This window comes from Panthera uncia, chromosome D1, assembly GCF_023721935.1.
Source record: "Panthera uncia isolate 11264 chromosome D1, Puncia_PCG_1.0, whole genome shotgun sequence".
NCBI lineage: Eukaryota > Metazoa > Chordata > Mammalia > Carnivora > Felidae > Panthera > Panthera uncia.
In genome coordinates, this window is record NC_064808.1 from 79,131,781 (window position 1) to 79,159,503 (window position 27,723).

Below are 27,723 nucleotides of genomic sequence, written 5' to 3' on the forward strand. Positions count from 1 at the left end.
CTCTATATTTCAGTTTCTATTTGAAAAATAGAATGGTGAGTGAAGATTTGGGTGTTTTACTTGAGACCACCTTGTGAGGTACTGAGGATTAAAGAGCTCTGTGCAGTGCTGGTGTATGTGTCAAATAAATCCCCTCCTCCTCTGCCAACCCTCAGGTGTTCCTGCTCTTCTAACTTCATGAGGATAGGAGTATATGGTAATACCTTTGTAGACTTGGGAGGAGGAGAAACAGCTGTGTGGAGAGAAGAGTGATGATGGAAATGATAGAAATGAAGCTAGAGATGAGGAAGGGGGAGATTAGAAGCTTCATAGGGAGAAAGAGGGCCCCTTTTCTGAGACAGGCAAGTTGAAGAGAATGAACAAAGATAGTGTTAATCAGGGGTCTTGAACTTCCCTCAGAGAAGCAGGAGACTAGGCCATCTGGTATGAGTGAGTAAGGGGAAGTTGGGGCTGGGTTCTTGAGAAACAAAATTCTTTTTAGATAGCCACTGTGGGAAATAGGACTAGGAGTACACTAGAGTTGAATAGAGGGATTGCCAAAAAGCAAAAGGCAAAGGGGTTAGATAGCTTGAACTCTTAGTGTCCTTGTGGGTGTGTGAATTACCGCAGAGAGAAGGTCACTAGAGGTTAAGAGGTTATGGAAGAGAGAAACTGGATATTGGACAAGGAAGGAAGCGGATGTTGAAGCCTCAGTAGGGTGGTGGCAGGAAGACTGGGTACAGAGGAGGAGTATGAATGGGGTGCCTCCGTCTTTGTGAAATGTGAAGAAGTGCTGGGAGGTGGGTTCCTAGTAGTGCTAAGGATTGGGAAGGCTTGATGGAAGTGGCTGTCAGTAACAAATTACTGATTGTTCCTTTAAGGCAGGATATTTGGGGCCTGATTACCCCTTCAGCACAAACAGCTCTGGGACTGTTTACTTTCAAGGATGATAAGCCTGTTCTTTGCTGTAATGTAGCGGGGTAGTACACTGGCATTCCCTGCCTGCCTCCTTTCTGCACCCCCTCCTTCCCCCTCCCTCTCCCTTGGCAATAATGGTTTGCTGGAATACAAAGACTTCGGAACAAAACAATCAAAATTAAGTACCTGCTTCTCCACTTACTAGTCCTGAGAACTTGGGGCAAGTTACTCCAGGTGATGATTGATCCTCATTTTCTTATCTGCAAAATTAGGATAAAACCTACTCAGTACCTCATATCATTATGTGGACATTAAGTGAGGTAGCATGTGTGACATCTCTGCCTCTTGATAGAGGTGCTACAGAGTGTGTATGCTCTACATATTGGGGGAAAATGACTTCTGAATTGGGGGTTTTGTTTTGGCTTTGAGAAACAGGTCAAACACCACTAAAATAAAATAAAATTAAAACAAGGCAACATCAGAATAACACATGTTTTCATTTTCTAAAATGTATGCTTCAAAAGAAAACAAAAATATGTGACTTGGAGACTGTGTTATACAGAACAATACTTATTAACAAGATCTTGGTGTAAAACATCTTTGGAATTCAAAAGAAATTCATTTGAAGTGATGAGATAGTGTGAAGAATTCAAAGAAACCAGCTAGAATGACATTTTGAAATTGTGTAAAATTGAAAGGCTGTCTATATTTGTATGTATTCATTTGCCAAAATTTGAACTTAATATTATATAATGTATATGCCGTGTGTGTGTGTGTGTACTAGTACTCTCAAACTACTTTGCAGTTTGGCAGTTTCAAAGCAGATACTACTAAAAGGCCCTACCTTCATTCAGAGAGAATATGGGAAGGAAAAAACCATTAGATAGGATAGTATAGAATTACTTCTGTGCCTCCATTGTGACTTTTCATCTTGGAGTCCTAATTCTTCTCAGTTATAATAGGTAATCCTAACGATCTGCTGTAGTGGTAGTAGCTCTCCTTTACATGTGAAGTCCCTGGTTTACAGAAGGTGTAAACCCTCTTTTGAGTCCCATTGTTATACCAGTGAGGATAAGAGAAACCAGACTGAAAACCACCTTAGACCAGAAAAGAGTAAAAGATAGCCATCTTGCCACAAGTTCTGAATCACAGCCCAAAAGTGCAGTGGTGGACAATGTTAGAACCCATGTTCATATGCCAATGTATAGCACAGGTTAATACCCAATGATCCATGGAATGGAACCCAAGTATGGAGGGAGACACGAAAAACAGGAGTTGGGAACTTAAAAAGGAGACTAGATTACTGGCCATAACCCCTGCAAAGAATCTGGGTAGTATGGTTAGAAAATAAATGGGAACAAGTGAAAGTAGAAAGAAATGTCTTGATATTATGGATTCCAAAGTAAAGATTCTGTCCCTTTGTCTTGTCTGGATTGGCATTTGTGTACTGGATGGAACAAACATGGCACAGTTGATGGTAATAGACAAGTGATAAAGCAGAGATGTAGCAGTTTTTAACTCTATGCAGAGTACATGGTCAACTTGATAAAGGTTTTATGACTTTTTCCTGTGTAGGCTATGCATTTCTTATTGTTCTTTAATTCTTAATTAGCAAACTATGTTATAATATCAAATAAATTTTTATTACCAAAATAATACCTAATATGTTCTTCCAACTTATACATCTCATGTCTGCCAAAAACTAATACACTTGCATGCAATACTATACAAGTATGCATTGGTAGGATATGAAAGAAGAATTTAAATACAAGTTTATAGGGACTTGTTTTCAAAAGTAATCTTTTTGATTTGGGTTTGGAAGTTAAAAAAAAAAAAAAAAACACCAGGAGGACATTTTGGAGAACGGTTTAATTACCTTAAAGATCACTAGAGTTTCTTTGTGTTTTCATGAGACCTTAGATTCCAAGGGGCTGTGAAGTGTTAGAAGAAAGATGAGTGCCTCTGATTATGTGGGTGTATTACAGTGACCTGCCAGCATTCAACAATGGCCTGTGATTTTTTTTTTCTCCTGTTGGTTTAGGAAGCAATTTACTGGCTTTGTGAATAGGCATCCGTGGAGCTTGAAGCCACAAATAGAGTGGAGCAATCTTATTTGATGTTGTGACTTCTAGAAAATAACTAGAGTTTGTGGTTGCAAATAATTTTGGTATTGCAGACAGAGTAGACAGCCCATCAAGTGGAGGGTGTTAATTGTTACAAAGACACACCATATCTAGTTGATATTGTGTGAAGAGTTGGCGTCACTTTTTATATCTTACAGTTTTACAGACATCATTTCTTTTCCAGGCATACCAAAATGATCCTTTTTCTTGCTTTGTTAATGGGTTAAATTGTTCCTGAACCAAAGCTTGCTGTTCAGTTACTATGCTACCTTTGATCTTCTAAAGGTTCAAAGAACTTCCTCAGTGGGAGTTCCAGGCATGAACTGCTGCTGTGCTGTTCGTTCATTGCAGGTTTCATAGCGTATTGCGGAGTGTCACTTGGTTGTGTACGTTGATTCCACTTTTATTTTTTTAATGTAGTCAGATCTAAATTCACCTGCTCTGGCTCATATGCTCAGTTAAGTGTTGGTATTTTACTGCTTCTCTTCTACTCTGTGGGAAAAAAAAGTGCAAGAAGGATACGAAGAAAGGCCTTGATAGTCTATGTCGTCCACCCAAATAGAATAGTAAAGTGACTATTGGGGCATTATCTGGACTTCTAAAATGATTGGATTGGTTCAATCTGGCCTTTATAGACTTTTATAAGTTTTCATGTTTTCCTTGAAATTTGGCCAAGTCTAAATCCCACTAACTCAGTTCTCCCCTATTCATCAGCATATCTGATCGTCATAGGTGATTTGCTCACTTATTAACTGAAAAATATGTTGTTGACATAATGGTATATGTCACTGAATTTGTGATCTGTACTTCTGTTTGAATGTGTATTTATTCTGCTTAGGTTTGAGAAAAAAAGACTCCAGGGAGAAATATTTAACACATCATTATCTGATTATGATACAAATGTTGGTTGGATGTGAGAGAGACATGCTTTCTCAAATCTCTGAATTGTGAAATTTGTAAAGCTCAAGCAGATCAGTTGTGGAAGCTAATAGTATAATGCTTAGTACTTACTGTAATGGAGTCATGTTAACAATGAACAAGGAATAATTTTCTTTATTTTTTCTTATTCCGTCTTCTAGGCACTAACCAGGATTTCCACAGTCAAAAGTAGTAGGGTGAACTTAAGCTTGCTGAAAAGATAGAGTGAGGAAATAGATATTTTAGATAGCTCAGGAATTTTTTAGAATTTATGATATTGGTAAATACAGAAACCATTTTTATACTTCCTCAACGTGTGGGTATATTTCAATTGTTGTCTTTGTGAATGTTTATACTCTTGAGATCTGTCATAAATATACCTGAATAATAGATTTCTTTTGTTTCAAAAGTGTTTTTCCAATATCACATTGTAGAGATAAAAATGGTAACCTACAGCAATATTCTTAACTTCAACAATTTGTTGGAAAATTAACATTTATATATGAAACTGTGTTTTGATTGCTCTCCACTAATCTCATGGTCCAGATGGTCAGGAAGGGGAAAGATTATTAATGGTGAATACAGCCAGGAAAGTTTCATGCAGGTGGCCAGAATGTAGATAGCTAACATAATTTTCTGAAGTATCTGGCCTATCTTTTTTATAATATTTTATGAAACCTAGAATAAGAGTCAGTATGTTTCTCCTTATAGAGCTAGTAGATTATGGAAATCTATTATTAAACTTGTTAATTAATTTAACAATCATCTATTGAAAGCCCACTGTGTGTTAAATATTGTTTTTGGAATATTGCTCTCACTTAATCAAGCTCCTGTCATACACCTAGGTATGGGCAGAATCTGTAATTGCAAGACCAGCTGTTATATTTAATGTTAGTGTGGATCCCCAAATCAGATAATGAAATGGTTATTTATGTATATATTAACATTGATAAGATATAGACCATCACATATAATTGCTTATAAAAATGTGTTTGGGAATTAGAAATTTGCATGTACTAAAAAACATTTTTAAATTTTACTTAGGTAAAGTCTTAGAAGAAATTGCTCAAGCAGTCAACATCAATAGCTATTTTGTTTAAGGCACTGTGATGGGTGGTTGCTGGAGGAATCATTTCATGTGTCTTGTGCCCAAGGCCTGGTGGGGAATTTGTTTTTGCCCAGGACTCCCTATCAGTTTTCATGGTCTCTAAAGGCTTTTGTGGGTACTGGTCACCAGAGATTCTAATACTCTTCTCTGAGCTTCTCATCTCTGAAGAGTTGCTGGGGTACACTTGGCAGTATGGATCTACCTGACTTGTGTCAGAGCTGCCTTTAGATTTTGAGGATGGGCCAGGCTAGGAAGTGACTGGCTATCCATCAAGCCCTTTGTCTGAAAACCCAGTTTACACAATAATACTTTGAATTATTTTATACTTGCATAGTAGAATTATTAATTCATCTTCTTTTTCTGTTATTTTGTGATTTGTAAACTACTTTTTAAAAAAAGGTTTATTTATTTTTGAGAGGGAGTGAGAATGTGAATGGAGTCGGAGGGGGGGGTGGTGGGCAGAGAGAGAGGGAGAGAGAGAATTCTAAGCAGGCTCCACACTGTCAGCACAGAACCCGATGTGGGGCACAGTCCTCCCACATACTGTGAGATTATGACCTGAGCTGAAATTGAGAGTTGGACACTTAACTCACTGAGCCACCCAGGTGCCCCTGTGCTTTGTAAACTATTAATGCAATACTTCAACATTATAAATAAAAAGACTTCAGGGAAAGCATTAGATAAGGGTTGAAAAAGTAAGTCACTGTTACTAATTCATTAAATGGTGTTCCTGGCTGTTCATTTTCCATGTAGGACAAATGAAAAACAGTAATATCTTCATTTGGACTAAGAAACATATAGTTTTATGGAACTGACACTATATTATTTAAAGAGCAATCTTAGTTCTTTGAAGTCATTTCCCTGAAAAATCAGCAAAAGAAGAAGAGACAAAACTTATTGTCAAATTGGGACAGACCTAGAAAACTGCTGGAGGGAGAGTAGTTTTTGTTGGGAGGAAGCAGACATGCAATTGCTTTTGCATGTTCAAATTTTTCTCCTCAGACATTCTTATTATAACAAACTATTATTGTACTGAGTCTATAAATAGTATTTACATGGGAAACAGACCAGAACACCATTCAAATAAAGCAGGAAACAGCATCATTAATATTTAGACAAGGAGGTACAACATCAAAATGAGAATCTGAGTTTCCTAATTACTTAAAACCAAAATCTGACTTAAGGCAACTGCTCAATTGACTCTTGAAGTAGTAGTTACCTTGGGGAAGCCTGTGGACTTCCAAGGTGTCATGGGATGATGCTCCTGGGACTATTAGGACACTACTCCATGAGGCAGTGGTTGTTGTTTGGGTTGACCAGGTAGAAGGTTCTAGTGTACCCCAGCCAATCTAAATCAAGCTAGACGTGCCTGGGTAGCGCAGTCAGTTGAGTGTCTGACTTAGGCTCATGATCTCATGGTTCATGGGTTCGAGCCCCGTGTCAGGCTCTGTGCTGACAGCTCAGAGCCTGGAACCTACCTCAGATTCTGTCTCCTTCTCTCTCTGTCTCCCCCCACTTGCATTCTGTCTCTCTCTGTCTCTGAAAAATGAACAAACATTAAAAAATTTAAAAAAAGTAAGTCAAGCTACATCTTCATTTATTCTGAAAATACCTGTTGTCAAAAAACAAAACAAAACAGGCTTGTCAGGCTTCTATGTGCTAGATATTTACTTAACTCTGGGAAAATTAGTAAGTGAATTTAGCCTCCTAAAATTTAGGCTAGTAGGAAAATAAAACATTTATAGCATGTGTTATTTTTCATTATTTAAAAAAGTTAAAAGATTTTTAATAGGCTTAACAAAAACTATCAATCTCTCATCTTACAAGCCCTCACCACTTAGTTACTCACAGAGATCACTTTGAACTTTTAGCCATTTCTGTTTCTTTCAAGACCATGATTGTCTTGCTACTACTTGACTTTTTCCTCAGTTTTAGATACATTCTTCTCATTTTATACTGTTATGTTTATATCATAGTGACTTTGCACATACTAAAACTGAGTTATTTAATTTATTTTCATGGTGTTACTAAATAACTGTTTTCCCAAGGGTTAGTAATTATCTTTGAATTTTCTTTAAAAGAATTGTAAATTTCCTTTCATTACATTCAGATACATTAGGATATTGATTGGTTCCATTTTTATTCTCCAGAGACATTTCTTGGAGCCTATAACCTATTGCTCCAGTCTAGATGATCCTGTCTGAATCTTTTATGCAATAGTTGTCCTGGAATATCTCTCTGTTGACATGAGAATTTCATTGCTTTCTATGCTATATTGGATACCCTACTTCTAGATTCTATATCCTCTTTTCTTGATTTATTCTCAAGTGTTGTTAGAGTGCCTTATCTAGTATCTTCCCATAAAAGAAGCATATGAGGGTAGTTGTTTTTGTTTTGTTTATTTTTAATTAAAAAGCTTAGGAGGCATTGAGTTTGAAATCTGGGATTAAAGAACTTCTTAAACAGACTTTCAACTACTTTTAATCACCTCTTATTTTCTCCCCTTCAGCAGTACTTGCTGCTTCCAATTCCTGTAGACCAAACTGATTACCTCTTGTTTTCTTTCTCTGTAGGCATATCTTTCTCTGTAGATAATTCCTTCCATTATCCACATTTTTTTGACATTTTTGTAGGCTCACCAATAGAACTCTTCGGTGGCAATAGATAGTTGCCAGGGTGATGGAATGCTTTCTTTACCCAAAGTACAAAAGTATAGTATGCTATTATGTACTCCATTTAAAACTTTTTATATATTTGTAAAATGTCTTTCTGTTCAGTTTACTGTTGTCACAAGTGGGTTGTATTGTAGCATTTTATTTTTGAAGAAATTAAAATCTCAAATTTCTAAATTAAAAAAAAGTGTCATATTTACTCTAAGGTCATTAATGTGTTGGGGCGCCTGGGTGGCTCAGTCGGTTGAGCGGCCGACTTCGGCTCAGGTCATGATCTCGCGGTCCGTGAGTTCAAGCCCCGCGTCGGGCTCTGTGCTGACAGCTCGGAGCCTGGAGCCTGTTTCAGATTCTGTGTCTCCCTCTCTCTGACCCTCCCCTGTTCATGCTCTGTCTCTCCCTGTCTCAAAAATAAATAAAGCATTAAAAAAATTTTTAAAAAAATGTGTTTATCGGATTAATCTGAGTCTCCCAGATAATTCTTTGATTTCTCTTTTGGCATCTGTGAATAAAATCCAATATGAAGTAATCATAGTGATAGCATTTCAAACCAGCTTTGTTAGTGTAAGCCTACTAGTTCTAAAAAGAGGAGTGGAGGGAAAAAAAATTAGATTGTAATTTTAAATTCTTCAATGGAAAATATTCTTTTTCTTAATAAGTTCTGTTATGAGACTCTGGATTTATTTTCCTCACTTATCTACTTTTATTATAGGCTTTATGCCAGACTTATTAGACTTCTGGTCTTATAGAATGTTTTTAATAATTTGTATGGGTGTAGGAAGACATAAGGAGCCTAAAGAATGAAGACGTAGAAGGGAAGGTAAAGCTTACATAGAAGGGCACCTGGGTGGCTCAGTCAGTTAAACTTCAGACTTCAGGTCATTATAACGTGGCTCTGAGGTGATTTGTGAGTTTGAGCCCCACATAGGGCTCTGTGCTGACAGCTCAGAGCCTGGAGCCTGCTTTGGATTCTGTCTGCCTCTCTCTCTGCCCCTCCCCAGCTCATAGCGTACTCTGTCTCTCACTGTCTCTCAAAAATAAATAAAAACATTAAAATAACCTTAAATGGAAATAATTTTTGCCTTCACCTTACTTGTTTTATTAGTTTTATAATCAAAACATTCCAACTTTAGTTATATTAAGTATAAGGTATAGAAATTGATGTGGATGAATTACTGTCTTACAATTGCCATTTGGGACTATATATTTATAAAGAATACGTTACTGTAATTCTTGACTTACATTTTGGTTTATTCTCCCAGTGTTTCTAGGAGTATTTGATATTTTCTCCAAGCCAGGGCAGTATAGCTTCAGGTAGCTTTCTAAAGCAGTGATTCTTTAGACAGCTATCTGAACTTGTGATGAGCACTGGGTTTTGTACCTACATGATGAATCACTAAATTGTACACCTGAAATTAATATTACATATATTATAATTATTATATTGTATATTCACTAACTGGAATTTAAATAAAAGCTAAAAGAAAAAAGAAAACAGTGCTTCCCAATTTTAATATGCAGACGAACACTTGAGGATCTTATTAAAATGCAGAAACTGAGATGAGGCATTAGTCTGTATTTCTAACAAGCTCCCCAAATGCTGATGCTGGTAGTCCTTCCAGACACACTTACTACCCAGGGTCTAAACTAACTTGATATCTGAGTAATACAGAATAGAGAATCTGGTTTTAAGTATCTGTAACTATTGAGCTTCTAGATAGAAGTCAGTAACAGACTTTGCATTACTGGCTGCTAATAAGTACATCTAAATCGTACTGGATTTATTGCTTCTTAGAGATTTAATATATTCATTATTTGTAGGATTCTGTTTAGAAGCAATATGAGTCATAAACTTTTATTTATTAATATAAGTTATACATTACATACATATACTGTATTTCCTTAGTATCTTTAAAGAAAAAATGTTATACTCTATATGTGCTAAATTTTAATTTTCAGTACGCAAATATCTGTTATCTATAGCTGTTAGTCATTGAGATCTTATTATGTATAGTGTTCTATGCTAATAGAAACATAAATCCACAGAATATATACATATTTATAACCAGCTTCATTGTAATGTTTATTCCTGTGTAATTAGATATTAACAATGGAAAGTGGTTAATGCCTTTTTTTTTTAAATCTTCTAAATAGCTCAGTCACTAAAGGAATTTGCAAGACTACTCATTGCAGTAGAAGAAGAAAGGAGGAGACTGGTAAGTCCGTTCCCCATTTCTTCAGAATAAAACTTTGTTTGGACATATTGAAAGAAAGACCAGACCTTCTGAATTAGACTTAGCCATACCAGACCCTATATTTGATACATGTACTAAATGTTACAGAAAATATTTCTGTATGATTATGATTATCAATAATTTGATTATGATTATCAATAATTTCTGTATGAGTGTGATTATCAATTATTGTTAATGATATATACCATTTATGTTTATTTCAGGTGTAATTTCATCAGGTGTAAATTATATTCATTTTGTTTTCCAGTTAATTCTTTTGAGAATTAAAAATATTGAATTGTCATTAGAAACCCATTCTGAGTAACCTTATAAATAACTTTAGTGTTATAATAAAGATACATTCTAAGTATTAAAGACAATTCATAAAAGGAGCAAATAATTCTTTCTTAAAAAGGTGACATTTCAGTTGGGTCTTAAAGGTCTTAAAGGCTGGGAGGATTCTGTTTGGCTGGGAAGAGTGGGGAAAACATTTCAGGTTGATGGATTAACTTAATGTGGCAGTATCAGAGGATAATTACTATAATATATTTATCCATTTACCAATATAATTTTTGTACCCATTTTGTTAAAATTTCTGTGAAGGCCTCTGTCTATGACCCTCACTTCCCATTTGTATATGGGAAAATTAGTACATTTCCCACAGGATTGTCATAAAGCATTTGCAGCAGCACATGGCACATAGTAAGTATTGATGGTAATAAAGATGTTGTCTCTTACAGTGAGGGTTCCAGGCTTGTTTAAAATGCCATCTTTATCACTGGCTTCACCATCCTGTTGGGGAATTATGTATACACATATGTATATATGTGCATTAAATGTGCATTAAATGTGGTGTCATTCTGCTAATTGGATAAGGAGAACAGTTTCAGGAGGATGGCCTTGGCACAGGGAATGTTGCCTGAGCTAAGGAAGAATCACACAACCATTACTTGGCAGCCATATAATGAACTTGAGAAGAGGTACTGTATATATTTGTAGAATAAGGCAGATATTCTCAGAGAGTATTAGAAGATTGGTAGTTTTGGTCATAAGTAGGGTGTAAGAGGTGGGCTAAAAAGTTTTGGTGTGTGTTACAGAAGAGCAAGATTGCTGGTTTTTGAAAAGGATGGGAGAACCAATGTGGGATTTAGGAGAGATTAATTTGGTGGCCATGTGAAAGATAGATAAGGTGGACTGTCAGGTGACATATTTTTTTAGGAAATATAGGTGACTATATTTTTTTAGGAAACATCAGCCTACAATGGTCTGGTCCCAGTACAGTGTAATCTGTGCTAGATATATATGAGCCATTATGGGAGACTTACGTCCTTTCTGGGGAGGTCAGAAAAAGCTTTTTGTCTGGAGGGAAGTTTGATTGGAGTCTTAAGACTAAATTGTATACTTTTAAGTACTGTATGCATAATCTTCAGTCCAGTTTCATGAACTATGCAATAGAAGTCCAAGTTTAATGGGGAAATGTGAGTAGGAGGTATCTTATGGCCCAGAGAAGAGCTGATGATGAAAATGGGAAAAAGTGGTTAGGGAGATGTGAAAATAGAGTTTTAAATGGTGTGGAAGCCAGGGGAATATACGATTTAGGGTTGAGTGAGGTTGTTATTCAAATCCTGTGCAAGTACTTCAGGAGAATGATCAATCAGCTAGCATGAATTATTGAAAGAATATGGGAAAGTGTGTTGTAATTTGCAGGAGTGAAAAGAACCAAAGAAATGTAAGGGTAGTTTATAGAAAGAGTTTAGAAAGGCAAGAGCAAGTTATATAAGAGAAAGGGGATTATGGTTAGTGATAATGGGCCATTGAAGGTGGACATCATAAATATGTCAAGGAAAGACTAATTACCATGCTTTCATAGATTTTTCTAGCAATACCCAGAGCCATGGATGAGCAGTAAGAATAGTTGGGAGGCCAGATTCAAGGGGTGGGCACAGAAGATGTGCTGGATTACAGGGACATGGATTTGTATAATATGAAAATGGGTCTTGACTGAGTATGGCAATAACTGAGGCAAGAGGTTATTGATGGCCTTAGAAAGCAGAGGGCAAGCATGACTACTTCACATGTTGACAGTTCACTAGCAATAAAAGAAATTCTGAGACCAGGAAGTTGTGATCAGGAGTAGGAGTTGAAATATGCTGAACTTAGCAGTGGAGTTGGTCCAGATAGTGATGAAGTTAAGATGTGGCTAAACAGGAAGACAGACTTTAGGAATCTAGAAGGCTAAGCTTAGAGGTTTGGATGTTTTATGAGCAGAATCTTGAGGTCATGCAAGATGGTGACTGAAGAAAGGACAAAGACTAACAAGAAAAAGTGGCTGAAGAATGTGGTAGAATGTCTTATAGGCAGTGGAAATGGAGATTGAAACACCAGCTGTTAGTGTTTCAGAGGTCTTCATTTCTGCCTTTAGCCATATTTCTCATGTTGGGGCAAGGAGGAAATTCTGCGTTCATGAGTGAAGTCGCATTGCAGGTTTTGATTGCTTTACCTATTGTTTTAGAGAAGTTCTGACATAAAGAATGCAAAATAATGAAGAAAAATCTACAGATAAAATCCTAATGGATTGCATGCCCAAAAAAGATTATATAATTGTAATTATTAAACACACAAATCTAAGTATTGAAATAAACACTTTCAGTTATATGATGCTACTACAATTGAAGGTATATCTGTTAGCAGATTATGTGCAAAGATGTGCTGAAGAATTTATTTTATTTTTTTATTAAAAATGTTTTTTTAAATGCTTACTTATTTTTTGAGATAGAGAAAGCACAAGCAGGGGAGGGGCAGAGAGAAAGAGAGACAGAATCTGAAGCAGGCTCCAGGCTCTGAGCTGTCAGCACAGAGCCTGATGTGGGGCTTGAAGTCATGGACCGGGAGAGCATGAACTGAGTCGAAGTTGGACTCTTAACCAACTGAGCCACCCGGGTGAAGAATTTCTTTTAAAAATTATTACTTCATTTAGGAAGAAGAATATTTTAAGTGTACTAAAAGTATAAAGGAGTTCTGTAATTGATACAGTCATTTAATTGTTTTTTTTATGATAAGTCGTGATTTATTTTATATTAATTGAATTTGGCCACAACTTAAATACGTTAGAACAGTGACTAAAAAATAAAATCACAAGATGATAGAAGACACCTAACGGTTTACATTCTCTTGTTTCCAGTGATTTACTGTACTTAGTAAGATGAATACAACATCTAGGTAATCTAAAGGCTGTTTGCAGGGGCTCCTTGGTGGCTCAGTCAGTTAAGCATCCAATTTCAGTGCAGGTCATGATCTCACGGCCCATGAGTTTGAGCCCCCGCATTGGGCTCTGTGCTGACAGCTTAGAGTCTGGAGCCTGCTTTGGAATCTGTGTCTCCGTCTCTCTTTGCCCACCCCCCACTCATGCTCTGTCTCTCTCATTCTTTCAAAAATAAATGAACATTAACAACAACAACAACAACAACAACAACAACAACAACAACAAAAGCAAAGTCTGTTTGCAGAAAAAAAGCCCAAAGAAGTACAGATTTTTTTTTTTAATAAATGGGACTCTTCTTAGTTCCTTACTAACTTGAAGTATTGAGTTAAAAATATCTGCCAAAGCCAACTAAAAATGCAGTTTTAATGCAACAAAAAAAGTGACTTGGAGATGGAAATATCCATTTCAGAAACTTTTGAGAATATACTTTATCCTGTCTCATACTTCTTACCGGAAAAATAGGCTTCCATGATGCAGTATTTTTCAGTATGTTAACTGACATCTGCCATTACGTGGCTACGCAGGAACAGCCTTTTAATGACACAAATAGAAGAAGTAATTTAATAGCCCTTTGTAATGGCCTAAGTAAAATGCCTATTTACTTATAGTGAGGTTACTGTTATTGATTAGTGACATGGGCTCTTTTTTTTTTTTTAAGTGCATCTTTATTGGAAGTGTTAAAATTTTTCCCCGTAGAATGTAGCACTTTAATGATTAGAGATGTCCTAGATCATATGTCCTATTTTGAGGACTCTGAGCCTGTTTCCAGTGCAAGGAGGGGCATTTAAGCCATATAAACTTCATGGTAAGGTCTCTTCAGTTTTCATACCACCACAGGAACTGCTGTATTTACTTCAGATGACAGCTAACCTGGCTGTGCAAACACTACTACTTTAGTCCAGGCTGTTATACCAAGAGAACACCCTAGCATGAAATGTTCATTGAAGCCTTATTGGTATTGAAATTCTGAATTTGACTCTTTGCCTTAAGGCCTTTGGACTTGACATTCCCTCTATCTGTATCCCTGGAATTATACTCTACTTATCATTCTTTCCTTCTCAGTATTCACTCTCATGTTCTCTGTTCTCTATCCCCACTGGCTTTCTTTCTACTCCTCTTAATGGTCTCTACAAACTTCTTATGGACTTAGACCTTTGTATTGTCCTTTACTCTTCCTTGAACAGCCTTCCTCTGCCTTGTCCTGATTCATATCCTCTCAAGACTGGTTCCATCTTTTCATTCACATTTGAGCCCATATACTCCCCTGGAGGCTGCACTTTCCATACAGCTTGAATTAGTCCCCTTTAATCCTTGTGTATTGTGACAGAAATACCTGCTGTGATGCACTTTGCATTCTACTGGGCAGACATTAAACACATTATTTCTGATGGTGGTAAGTGCTAAAAAGAAAAATAGTACATTTGGTCAAAGATACTGCCACTTACTGAGATGAAGAAGGTGAGGGGGAGAAAATAGTTAAAATTTGAATCTACTTAGATGCCTACTGGATATCTAAGTAGATGTGTCTAGGGAGCATCTGGATATATGAGTCTGGAGTTCAAGGGAACATATAAATTTTGAAGTTGTCAACCTGTAGAGGGAATTTAAAGCTTTGGGAATGTATGAGATCACCGGATCTATGAGTGTGTAGACAGAAGAGAAAAGGTAGGAGGATTGAGCCCTGAGGTGCCTTGAGTCCAGACTTTGGTCAGATAAGGTAGAATCAACAAAGGAGATTTAGATCAATAGGAGAACCAGGAGGAAGCTGTTTGGACAGCTTGCTCAAAGTCTCATTTATTCACATGGCTGTAATAGAAATGTGGGATGATAATAAATAGAAATGTATAGTATGTGGACCCAGTGGCTGCAGGGGTCTTCAGGCTGGAGGGTCTCCTATGTTTCTCCTCTCCCTTACCCTGGGCTCCTTATGTTCTGGGTACTCTGAGTCCCTTTGACGAATATGGAGTGTGTGTGTAGCAATACAGATTTTTTTTCCTTAGCTGTATCTTTGTCACCAAATGAGGAAGCCATAGCTTCAGAATATTTTAGCCAATGTTTATCTTGAAGAATTTGTACAAATGAACTTATTTCTTAGTGTTTTCATTTTGATTAACATAAGAAACTTATTATTTTTTTTCCTTTTAACCATTAGCATCCACAACATTCACATTTGACCTGTGTTCAGTTACAGAGTTTGCTTTAGGTTTCCCAGGATTTATATTCTTTCTATTCACTGTTCCAATCAGTCTTTTTAATCCTTGTGTAATGGAAGTATTTTCCTGAAGTGGGCTAGGTGTCTGGGTATTACTTTACACAAAAAAATCATGAGGGTCTGGGAGGGGAAATTTATAACCTTAAGAGTCATTTCATTTATAAGAGTATTTAAAGCCTCTATATTCCTTTCTTACATTTTTTAAAAGTTTAAGCAACCCAACATAAGGATTAATAGGGGGTAAAATCAAAACTGGTCTTTCTCTCTTTATGTTCTAACAAAATTAGATATTTATTAAAAAAGGAAAAAAAATATGTCAGTAATGTGAATTACTTGGTTATTAATACAAGATTTTGAGCTGTTATGAGTCTCAAGATATTTAAAAAAATATGTGATGCTTAATACTTCAGACACTTGTCATATGTGGCTATTGAGCCCCTGAAATGTGTTAGTTATTATGTGGTTTGCATTATATTTCTATTGGGAAGCACTGCTATAGATAATAGCTGACCTGGAGTGTTTTCAGGGTACCAGGTACTGCTACAATTACTTTATATTTTTAACTAATCTGTACAGAACCCTCTGAGGTGTATGCTATTAATATACCCATTTTAAAGAAGAGCAAACTCAAAGACACATAACTAATAAGTGGTACTGTGGGGATTTAAACCCCATCTGTTGGGGGGCGCCTGGGTGGCTCAGTCAGTTAAGCGGCTGACTTCGGCTCAGGTCATGATCTCGCCGTCTGTGAGTTCGAGCCCCGCGTCGGGCTCTGTGCTGACAGCTCAGAGCCTGGAGCCTGTTTCAGATTCTGTGTCTCCCTCTCTCTGACCCTCCCCCGTTCATGCTCTGTCTCTCTCTGTCTCAAAAATAAATAAACGTTAAAAAAAATAAATAAAAAAAATAAACCCCATCTGTTGGGTTCCAGAGCCTTCACATAATCCATAATGTTAAAAACTAAGATTATTTAATTAAAAATTGCATAATAACAATAGCAAATATGTATTGTTAATATAATATGTGAGAGGCTCTGGTGTTTTAGGCCTATTATTTTAATGTCTTACAAAATTTAGGGAAGAAGACAGGCATTATATACTTTGAAATTGTATTAATTTTCAAAGTTTTCATCATATTTAAAGAGGCATGTATTTCAGCACAACCTCAATCCATCAATCAGTTGACATTTCCCACATCATGTTTTGGCATGTGGGAGCCAAAAATATGCCATAAACCAATTTATACCCCATCCCCCAACTTCACTACCAGTAACCCCATGCTCATCACCATCTTTGAGTTAAGGATTCATGAAATTTGAGAATGTTTTAAATATCGAAAATTGCATGTCCTTATTTCTCTTGATTAAAGATGATTTCCTTTATTTACCCTTTTGTCATAAATTTTGTAGTGGCTAGTTAACACATACACAAAAAGAAAAGGTGGTTGTTGAGAGTTATCACAGCTTCATATTAACCATTTCTCAGGTTGTTTGACTTATTTTTAGTTCATTAGACAAGAAATAAGCTTTCTTTGAGTAAAATTCATTAGTTTACTCTGAAGGACTTGAATAGGGTAATTGCTAGAATTTCAGAAAATACTTAACAGTGTTCATAATTGGGAATTATGTCTTTTGATTTTAAACTGAAAAAGATGTGGGACACTTAACAACTGGAAATGTCTGTCAAAATTCTAAAACTTTCTCTTAATAGGTATAATACAGTGGTCAGACAGTGAAGCCTACCCTGGCAGGCTGATTTTTAGCAATTTCGCTGCTGTTGACATTTCTACGCCAGAGAATAAGAAAGGGGAATAAAAAAGATAAATCTGACAGTTGATGGTTGCGTTCCTTATTAGGTCTTGAAAAAGAATACTTGGAAAGATGGTTGTATTTTCCTTAGTAAAATTATGCTTTCTATGCTGTTAGAAGTATTGCTGGCATGGCTAGCAGTCAGCAAAATTAGCTGGTGCAAATTTAAAAGTGTATTTGTATTTTGATGTATCAGTTTCACTAATACCTGGATATGATTTGTGAGTGTGTGTGTGTGATTGATGCCATTTCCACAGCTGGTATTTCATGGGTATATATCATATTTCTAGATTGAAAGATTTATAAATGAATGCATGATTCTAAGTATCCAATCTTTATATTTTTCTGTTTCCCAAGGTCCCTTTATTTTCTTAAGATTAAAACCTTGACTGTATGGTAGGATTTAAAAGAAAACTTTTCCACCAGACAGTGGTATTTTAACAATTAATTTGAAATAAGATACTTGAATAAAAAACTTACATGTTTTTTGCTTTTTTTTTCTGTCCAAATATAAGCTGAAATTGAAGATTAACTTTTTGGTTTTGTTACTTTGGCATGACTCTTTGGGTGTGAAGGTTTCTGTTGCTTAAGGCTGTCATTGTCCACATGAGCTGCAGTAGCCTGCTGCTGGACATAGTGCCTGCACTACCCATCTCTGTCCTTACATCTCCCATCTCCAGTTCTTGCATCTTCCTGCCTCTGCCTTTTATCCCAGTTGTATAGCTTTCTTTACTTTGGAATCTGACCATTCCACATTATTGAAATACTTCTATTTTTTACCTTTGCATTTTCAAAAATACCTTTACTCTAATGTTGGCCATTGTTTTTCAGGATGTGCTAATCTTTATTATATTTATAAACCATGTTTTGATTTTTTTAATAGGAAGTACAGAGATACTTTGATATTATAAAAGATAAAAAATATATAAAGTCATTGTGTAACCATCCCACCAAAGTTCTTTAAGACCTGTATGGGGCATTTTATTTTAAAGGGCAGAGAAAATAAAGTAAGTAGACATAATGTAGACTAGAAAAACATTAGTAAAAGATATCATGAAGAGAAATTTAAATAATGTATCAAAGCTAATGGTTGGAAAATATCAGGTGACAAACCAACGAGATACTCAGAAATAAGAGATGGAGGTATTCTTCAGTGAGAATGTTTTTGTCCTTGTTTGTAATTAAACCATAGTCATAGTGTTCATGTACTACCAAAGAAGTTACAAATTTAATTACAACCAGGAGAAAAGAGAATGAAAGCTTTTCCTTAAAATTTTGAGGTAATTATAAATTCGCATATAATTATTAAGAGTAATATAGGAATCCTGTGTATTCTTTACCCAGTTTCTCCTTTTGGTAACATTGTATAACAGTAAGTATAAAAGCTTATTCATATTTTACTTTAAGTTATAATACTGATTAAAAATAAGAAATTATTCAGAAACTTGCCGTTTGTCTTAGAACCAGAATTCATAATTGAAACACAAAAGTCCGACTGTTAGTGGATTCTTACCAAGATGCCTTGTGTTATTTCACATTGCTATTTCTTATTTGTGTGTCACTCATGACATTCATTTGCAAGGCAAACAGACAATTGATGGGGAAGACTGTGGGGTATCTCATTTATCTGTGGGCAACACCATGTTGCATGTGATATTCTGGAGCAGCTAGAATCATAGACTCTGAGGCCTCTATGAGGCTTTTTGCCTTTCATTTGCTTGTCAGCTTTATTCTCTTAGTTAGCTTCTTCCACAAGGTGAGTACTAAACATTGCCACTATACCTTGTTGAAGTTCTGTCTGGAGCGGGCCTGTCCAGTTTCCCATGGTAAACTAAAAAACAAAACAAAACAAAACAAAACTTTAAAATGAGCTCTGATTGGCCCAGCCCAGGTCACTTAAAGACCCTTGACCCAAGACTAAGGGAACAGAGTATGTTGCATGTGTTCCTCTGAATATCAGGACTATTTTCAGAAACAAGGGAATTATTGTGATTTGGAAATTACCCAACTCTTGTATATTACAGCATAGTAATGGCCTTAAGAAATTTCCAGTTAACACTGTCATGTGAACACAATACTATGGCAGTGAATTGTTTCTGAAATTTTACAGGAGTTAGAAAACGCAGTGTTCATTCATCCAAACGTTAGAAACATTCACTTTAAAAATCAGGAAATAGAGGAGGATGTACACTATTCTTGCTTAAATTATATATTATTTTTGAAGGCCCAAGCCTGTGGAGTAAAATAAAACCAAGGGCATATAACAGCTAAGAGTTAATTTTGTTTATTTCATTGTATCATTTCTTGATGTTATTATCCCCACATAGAAAATTCTAAATCTATAGAGAACTTATTAGAAATGAGAGTCTGTCTAGGTTGATAATTATAAATTAGATTGTTGTACACCATCACACATTCTCACATTTCAACAAAAGAACAAGCTACTTAAGAATAACTCAGCAAAAGATGTGCGGACTTTTGTGTATAAAATTACAAAGCTTTATTTTAAGATATTAGAGGAGAACTAGATAGAAAAAAAATACAGTGAGTCAGTTAAAAAGAATGGTTTTAGACAACTATGCTAGACAAGAGACCAGAGAATTTACTGTAACAACCCAGCTTACAGAAATTTGATTAACTAGTTACTAGTGTAGTGGTAAACCACAGGCTGCTCCTAAAGATAGTATATTTCCTTTTTTCATTTGGAAAATGTGGTCACCCTATGAAGACCTCGCTTTAACCATATTTCCATATTTCTGCCAGTCTTTTGGATCTTTACGATAATTTCAGCAATACAAACACTGTTTGAAAAACTGAGGTATTCTTCATTTGTATAAACCATATCTATTTCTGGTGACAGAAAAGTGCTCTACATAGCAATTACTGTATTTCTGTTTAAGTCTCTCATGTCAAAATAAAATATCCCCACTGATCTGGAACTTTTCATTCTCTTCACTTTATATTTCACCCACAGTGTAATTTCTGCTCACCACATATAACAATACTACTTAAGCAATGAAAATAAAATGCATTTTCCATAGTCAGCATGAAACCAGAGTGCAAAGTTGGGAAAGTCTTAATTCCAGTGAATTGTTGACATCAAGGAAAGCCCTAAGCTCCTCATGATTTTGTTTTGTTTCATTTACAAATGAAGAATGGTCTGCATTTCCCAAAGTGTGAAATGGATGCCTTCAATAGTGTATTAGATATTAAGTATTTTATGAATGGACATCTTACATTTTAGTAGTTCCATATTTATTTTAATGTGTATTGGATAAAGAACAACTCTGGATTTAACATAAATTAATGCTTGGGAGGGAGCTTAGTAAAAGAAGTGGATCAGTTTATAAAATGTGGGACATGAATGTGGCCAAAATCATGGAAGTGGTATGTGAGGGAGTGAAATTTGGGAATCCATGGAGTAGGTGTGATATATATGCTTTAAATGTCTTTGGTTTGGTTGTCTTCTGTTACTGTATACTCTGTTAAACATTGTCAACAGCTACCTCCAAGTTCACTACCTCATTTGTGGAGATTATATTAAAAAAAAAAAAAAAAAAACTATTCCCCAAAACTATCTGATTTCTTTTTAGTTTCTTCTGAAAGAATAAGCATTCATATAGTAAACACATTAATGATAGGTTAAGCAAGATTATGAAAGATTGAAGCTCTCATTTGTACAATTTAGGTACCTTTATAGCAAAGCAAGTATAGACCAGTATGCATAGGATAGTTTCATTTTTATTTACAAAACAAGATGTGTAACTTTCTACATTGCTATCTTTCCCAACTATTTTAGTAATTTACTCATATATTACTCTTCTCCAGGAGCCAAAATAGAGTTGTGGGCAAAAGATTCCTGTCTTCTAGTTGGCAGAGACAGACATACCAAATAAGTGAGTCAGTAATAGAGTACTTACTACTCTGGAACTCTGGAAAAAGGAAGATAAAGGAGGATATGTTTTAATGTGTTTTAATGGTATGTTTTAATGATGTTAAGTGTGTAATTGGAGTATAGGTATGATTTAATGTAGGATAGTCAGGGAAGGCCTCAGTGATTAGTGTCATTGAAGCAGAGACCAGACAAAAGAAAGAACAGTTAATCCTCTAATGGGAGGTCTCTGATAAAAGTGCTTTTTAAAAAATTTATTTAATACATTTTTTAAAAGTTTATTTGTTTGTTTTTGAGAGAGAGCAAGTGGAGAGGGGCAGAGATAGAGGGGGACAGAGGATCTGAAGCAGACTCTGTGCTGATAGCAGTGAGCCCAAAGTAGGGCTTGAACTCACAAACCATGAGATCATGACCTGAGATGAAGTGGGATGCTAAACCCACTGAGCTACCCAGGCGCCTCTATTTGTTTATTTTGAGAGAGAGAGAAAGTGGGGGGAGGGGAAGAGAGAAAATCCCAGGCAAGCTTTGCCCTGTCAGTGCAGACCCAGGGATTGATCTCACAAAGCCTGAGATCATTACTTGAGCTGAAACCAGGAGGTGGACGCTTAACTGACTGAGCCACCCAGGCACCCCAGAAGTGCTTTTAAAGTAGCTCACGCAAGGGGCACCTGGGTGTCTCAGTTGGTTAAGCATCCGACTTTAGCTCAGGTCATGATCTCAGGGTTAGTGAGTTCTAGCCCTGCATTGGGCTCTGTGCTGACAGCTCAGAGCCTGGAGCCTGCTTCGGATCCTGTGTCTCCCTTGCTGTCTGCCCCTCCCTTGCTCATGCTCTCTCTCTATCTCTCAAAAATAAATAAACATTAAAAAAATTAAAAAAAAAAATAAAGTAGCTCACACAACTCAATAGAAAGTGCAAAGACCGTGAGGTTGGAGAGTGTTTTGTGGGTATTTAAAGAACAGCAAAGAAGCCAACGTGGTTAAATCTCATGAGCAAATGGGGAAGTGGAAGAGGTGAAGCAAGATAGGGTGGAGTGATGGGGGATGTGAAGAGTCTGTAGAGCCCTGCAAGAAACTGGACTTTTGCTCTGAGGAAGGTTCTTTCAGAAAATGGGTGGCATGGACTGATACAGGATTACCCTGACTGTTGTGTTATATACAGCACAGAGGACAAGGCTGAATACTTATCTCCTAACTGGAGATATGAGTCAGGATGCTGTTTTAGTTATTTCATTAGGTAAGAGTCCATGGTGACTTGCACCAGGATGAAAGTGGTAGAAGTGATCAGATTCTGGGCTTTTTTTATAGTTGATATCAGTAGGATTTGCTGATTGATTAAATATGGATTGTGGAAGAGATGAGGCAGCTATGCTTCATAGGAATGGTTTCTCTACCTTGGCAGTGTTGACATTTGGAGCCAGTTAAATCTTTGTTAGGGACTTCTGTCCCTGTGCGTTGTAGCATGTTTAGTGATATCCCTGGCCTCTACACTCTTCATGTATCCCTCACCACCCTCCCACCCCCCCCCCCCACCACCAAGTTATAACAACCAAACCTGTCTTCAGACATTTTGTCCCTTAGAGGGCAAAGTCGACCTGCCAAAAACCACTTATCTCAGGCTTTTGTCCTGATAGGGATCCTCAGATGGAATGGTTATGGTGGGGGACAGGTATGTGTGGTGGGTATTCTCAAGAATTTCATTTCAGACATTTTAAATATTAGACAGTCAGCTGGAGCTTTCAGGAGAAGTCAGTGCTATAAAAGAAATGTGGAGACCATCAATTTATAAGTGGTATTTAAATTCACTTTTGAGGTTAGATGAGATTATGATGAGAGAAAGAATAAGTAAAGTGATGAGATTCAATTGACAAAATTATAACTATGTAAAGAATTTTGAGTTAATGATTCCATGAAGAGAATACCTATGAGTAACATTAATATTAACAACTTTGTGTTTTTCAAAAATTGGGGCAAAATACACATTATTTAATTTACCATCTTACCCATTTTTTAAGTGTACAGTTTAGTAAGTATACTCATTATTTTGCAGCCCATCTCCAGAACTTTATCATCTTGCAAAACTGAAACCCTGTGCCCATTAAACAACTCCCCAATTCCCCTCCCCTCAAGCCCTAGCTTCCACCTTTCTACTTTCCTATTTCTATTAGTTTGCTACTCTAGATACTTCATGTAAGTGGAATCACACAGTATTTGTCTTTTTGTGACTGGCTTTTTTCACTTAGCATAATGTCCTCAAGGTTTATCCATGTTGTAGCATGTGTCAGAATTTCTTTCCTTTTTAAAACTGGATAATAATTCTGTGTGTATGTGTGTATCTCACATTTTGTTTATCTGTCCATCTGATGATGGATACTTGGGTTGTTTGCGCCTTTTTGGCTATGGTGAATAATGCTGCTATGAATGTGGTTGTGTAAATATCTCTTTGATACTCTGCTTTCAATCCCTTTTAATCTTTTGAGGAACCATTATGCTGTTTCCCATAGCAGCAGCACAATTTTACATTCCCACCGACAGTGCACAAGGTTCCAGTTTCTCTTCATCCTACCTAACATCTACCCTAACACTTTTGTTTCCTTATTTTTTGATAGAAGCCATCCTAATGGGTGTGACAGCTTTGGAGTTTAAGTTTGTTTTTAGATATGGTTGGGGTGGGTAAGGATATATATGCTTTATATCCATGAATTTAAAAGGTTAACAGGCAATGAATGTTTTAAAGTAACAGGAAACTGTTTCAGAATACACTGATGAAGAACATACTTTTATGGTAGGGCAGAAAATGTCAAAACATCAACCTTTTTTTAATATGTGTTCTAAGTTGTTAAATGACCAAGAACAATGATTGTAGTGGGAACAAGAGTGTAATCTAAAGTATGTTTATACAATGGATAATTCAGTCATTTGAAGGTTCATTATTTTAACTGGAAAGATTTAGGTAACAGTAATTTTCTTTACCTTTTATTATTTATAGACAAATGTTTAAAATGTTGCACTGCCAGCTCCAGAAAATGAGAATAGTTTGATATTTTCATGCAAACTTCTCTTTGTTTTGTAACTGAAGCTTGAAAGGAGGTAAGATGAGACACACTGGGGGATGATAAAACTGGGAGTTTAGGCAGCTTCACAGGATCTGATCATTGCCTGATTGAGCATGTGGTAACATGTAGAAGGCTAGGCTTAGGACAAAAGAAAGATAAAGTCTACAAAGGCAGTAACTATTGCACAACACTGGCAGATTTCCACACTGTCAAAGCCTCAGGATGTCTGTCTCATCAAAAGTCAGTCAGGCAGTGGGTAGATGTGGGCCTGACACATCCACATTTACAGTTGGAAGAGAGTAGGTAGGGATTCTCAACCTGGGACTGTTGACACATTGGGCAAAGTAACTCCTCATTGTGGAGGACTGTCTTGTGCATTGTATGATGTTCGGCATCTCTGTCTTCTACCCACTAAATACTGGTAGGAGACCCCTGCCTCAGTGCTCCCAGTGTGATAAGCCAAAATGTCTCTAGATACTGCTTGATATCCCCAATTGAGAACCCCTGGACCCATGTGTTTACTGAGGGTCCATTTCTAATGAAGCTGATAGGGTGTCCATTAACATTATCGTTAACATTAATGTATCATTAACATTAATGTATGTCCATTAACATACAGTTGATTGGGGGTTCTTATTGGTCTTCTAGACTTAATAAGGTCTCAGAGAAGAGGTGGCTTCTTTAATAATTCATGCTGTTTTTAATAATAAGTTGAAGTTAAGGAAATGGTTGCTGAATTTAATTTAGGTGAAGTCTGTTTGCATATTAACTAATGTTGCTTAACCTCTTTTGCATGTCAGACACTGTGTTAAGTACCTCTGCATTCTCTTATTTAATACTCACATCTACTATACGAGCTAAGTTCTATTATCTTACTTTTATAAATGGAAACACTGAAGCCTACCTATATTTATAAATGGCAGAACTGAAAAACCAACCTGTATCCAGAAGTACAGCTCTAAATCACACACTACTGGACTGGTTTTCCAGTTGTCTTCATCACCAACAATGCACAGGGCATTGCATGAGGTCTTTGGTTAATGAGTACTGATAGTTCATGGAACCAAACCAATATTATAACCCATCTGTCTGTAGGAATGTCATCAGAATTCCAGCTTGGCATGTCATTTATTGCTTTCAAGTAATTTCATAAGTTGCAAACCATTCATTTTGGCTTCAGTAGGCTTAGAAAAGGTCTAGCATGGGGAGACCATAGGAAAAGGGAATTATATTGCTTGAAAAAGGCTAAGAATGCCCTCTGATTTACCCCTTAATGTGCTCCTGTCTGTTCCTCCATCCTCCTTCCTCTAGAGTTATCTGATTCACTTTAATTTTGTTAGCTTCTTGGCCAGACCAGGGCCAGCATGTGTAAGTGCAGTCACCTATTAACCCATAATTCATTCATTATCCTTGTCATCTGATGGCCTGTGTGCTATGACGGATATCATAGGGAATGAGTAAGAGAAGTGTCCTCTCCTGATGTGCTGAGTTATTGGTGGAGATGTATATAAATAGCATCGGTGATGCACTAACTGATGGAAGCTAGAAAAGCTGCACAGGTAAAGTGTTAGGGAATTCAGAGGGAGAAATTACTTTTAGTTGGAAGGATGTGGAAAGGCTTTGTGGATGAGATAGCATTTGTACCAGGTCTTAAATGATATATACCATTAACAACATGTAGAAATGTCAAGTGACAGAAATGAAGTATAGGGAGAAAAGAACTGTTTGAGCTTCCTGTTCCTCGGGTGAGTGTTGGAAAATGTATTCCTCCAACAGGATAAAATTAATTATGCTTTTGTAAATTAGAGCTTGTTTGTAAACAGGAAAATCCAAGGCTGACTGCTAAGTCCTATGTGCTATGGTTCAAGTTCAAGATGCTATGTTTCTTTGGTTTGTAGGAAGTTTTGTCTGGTTGGGAATACCTGAAACAGCTGAGCCTTGATTGTTTGGTAGGATTTCAGCCAGACCATATACAGGTGGCAGAGAAAGCATTGTGATAGGAAAGAGAACATGAGTAAATATAGGGAGATGTGAAAACATGTGTGGCTTTAGGGGGAAAAACTTGGTTTGTATGATAAGAGCAGATGAAAAAAAAATCCATATTATGGAAAACTTAGAGGTTAGGTAAGGAGTTTGGACATAGTTTAGAAGGCAATCGAGCTTATATAAGTGTTTTCAGGTTATGTCAGTCATCACAGCTGGAGGACCTAGATTGTCATTCCCTCAAAAGTGGGGCTTTGATTCAGTTTTGCATTCACAACATTTAGCAAGGGATCTGGATTAATAAATACATATTGAATAAATCCAGTTTATTGGTAGTGGTATAAGGCTACTGTATTACTGCTGAGGGGAAATAAGGTCCTAAATGATAATTCTACTAGTAGAAATGGAAAGGTAGAAATGGAAGCAAGGGGTGTGTGGAAATAGAATGGATGGGGCAACACCTGATTGTGTGGGAGTAAAGGGCAGCAGAGATGAAAGTGGTGGACATAGTAGTAAGTTACTGTGAGAAGGAGGATGCTGGTGCATGCAGTGGGAATACTGAATGGGAGAGAGTGGGAACATGTGTTGAGTTTAGCTTGAGATATTTTAGGAGAGGCAGCATATCATAATGGTTGAAAACACAGAATGTGAGTGAAATCAGTGGATCTGCCTCTCATTAGCTATATGTGGTCTTAGGCACATTCAGTTTCCCCATTAATAATAGGATAACAACCCTTTCCACTGTAGGGTTGTTATGGGGAGTCAGCTGAATTAATATTTGTAAAAGCTCTTACAACTGTGCTGCTAATATTAAGGGTATATAATTATTTTTTAAATAAAATCAAATTACTATGGAGCTTTTCAAGTCTGTATCCAAATACAGAATAATGAAGGGGATTAAGGTTGGAAAATGAATAGCTTGATTTTCAAGCCAGTGAGCTTTTTTCCCTCTGATATTCAGGAATTCTTGATTTCATATTTAAGAATTCTTGATTTCACATTCAGAGATTCTTGATTTCATATTCAGGAATTCTTGATTTCATATTCAATAATTCTTGATTTAAGAATATTCCTTTTGAGTTTTAGTAGCACGGTACCACTTTTCCATCCTTAGAATTTTCCTTTTATTTATTTTTTTGAATGTTAACATTTGGATATTTTTATATGACTTCTCAAATTTTTATTGACGGTTTTTGTTGCAGGATCCTTACCTATTAGTACTGCCATAATTCTTTGTGGCAGTAGATGTGAAAAAGTACTGTAAGCCACAATAAAGTCTTGAGTTTCATATTCACATTGGTAGTTCCTAGACAGCACTTGCTAATTGACAAAGAAGTGTGACTTTAACTTATTTTCCCTAATTTTGCAGGTACCTCTTAAGTTTTACAGATCCCTCATTGTCTCATTTAACATTAGATGATTAGGGAGTTCCAAAGTGGGTAGAGTTAGGCTAGGGTAAGCCAGAAACAGTTAAGACCAAAGTCACACTGTGATGTCCTTATGGTGTTTCAAGGCTGCATGGCCAATATTTGCCAAGTTACTAAGTGATGTCAGTTGGTATTCTGCTC

At 36.5% G+C, this 27,723-nt stretch overlaps 1 protein-coding gene across 3 annotated transcripts in view; it reads left to right on the plus strand.

Annotated features, from left to right (window-relative positions):
- The window catches only part of ARHGAP42 (Rho GTPase activating protein 42), a 313,165-nt gene that overhangs the window by 89,527 nt on the left and 195,915 nt on the right, over positions 1–27,723 (plus strand). For all 3 annotated transcript variants that reach the window (XM_049620615.1, XM_049620604.1, XM_049620596.1), the window contains exon 3: positions 9,870–9,931. In XM_049620615.1, the coding sequence (XP_049476572.1) occupies positions 9,870–9,931 (62 nt within the window). The remainder of the gene's footprint in view (positions 1–9,869; positions 9,932–27,723) is intronic.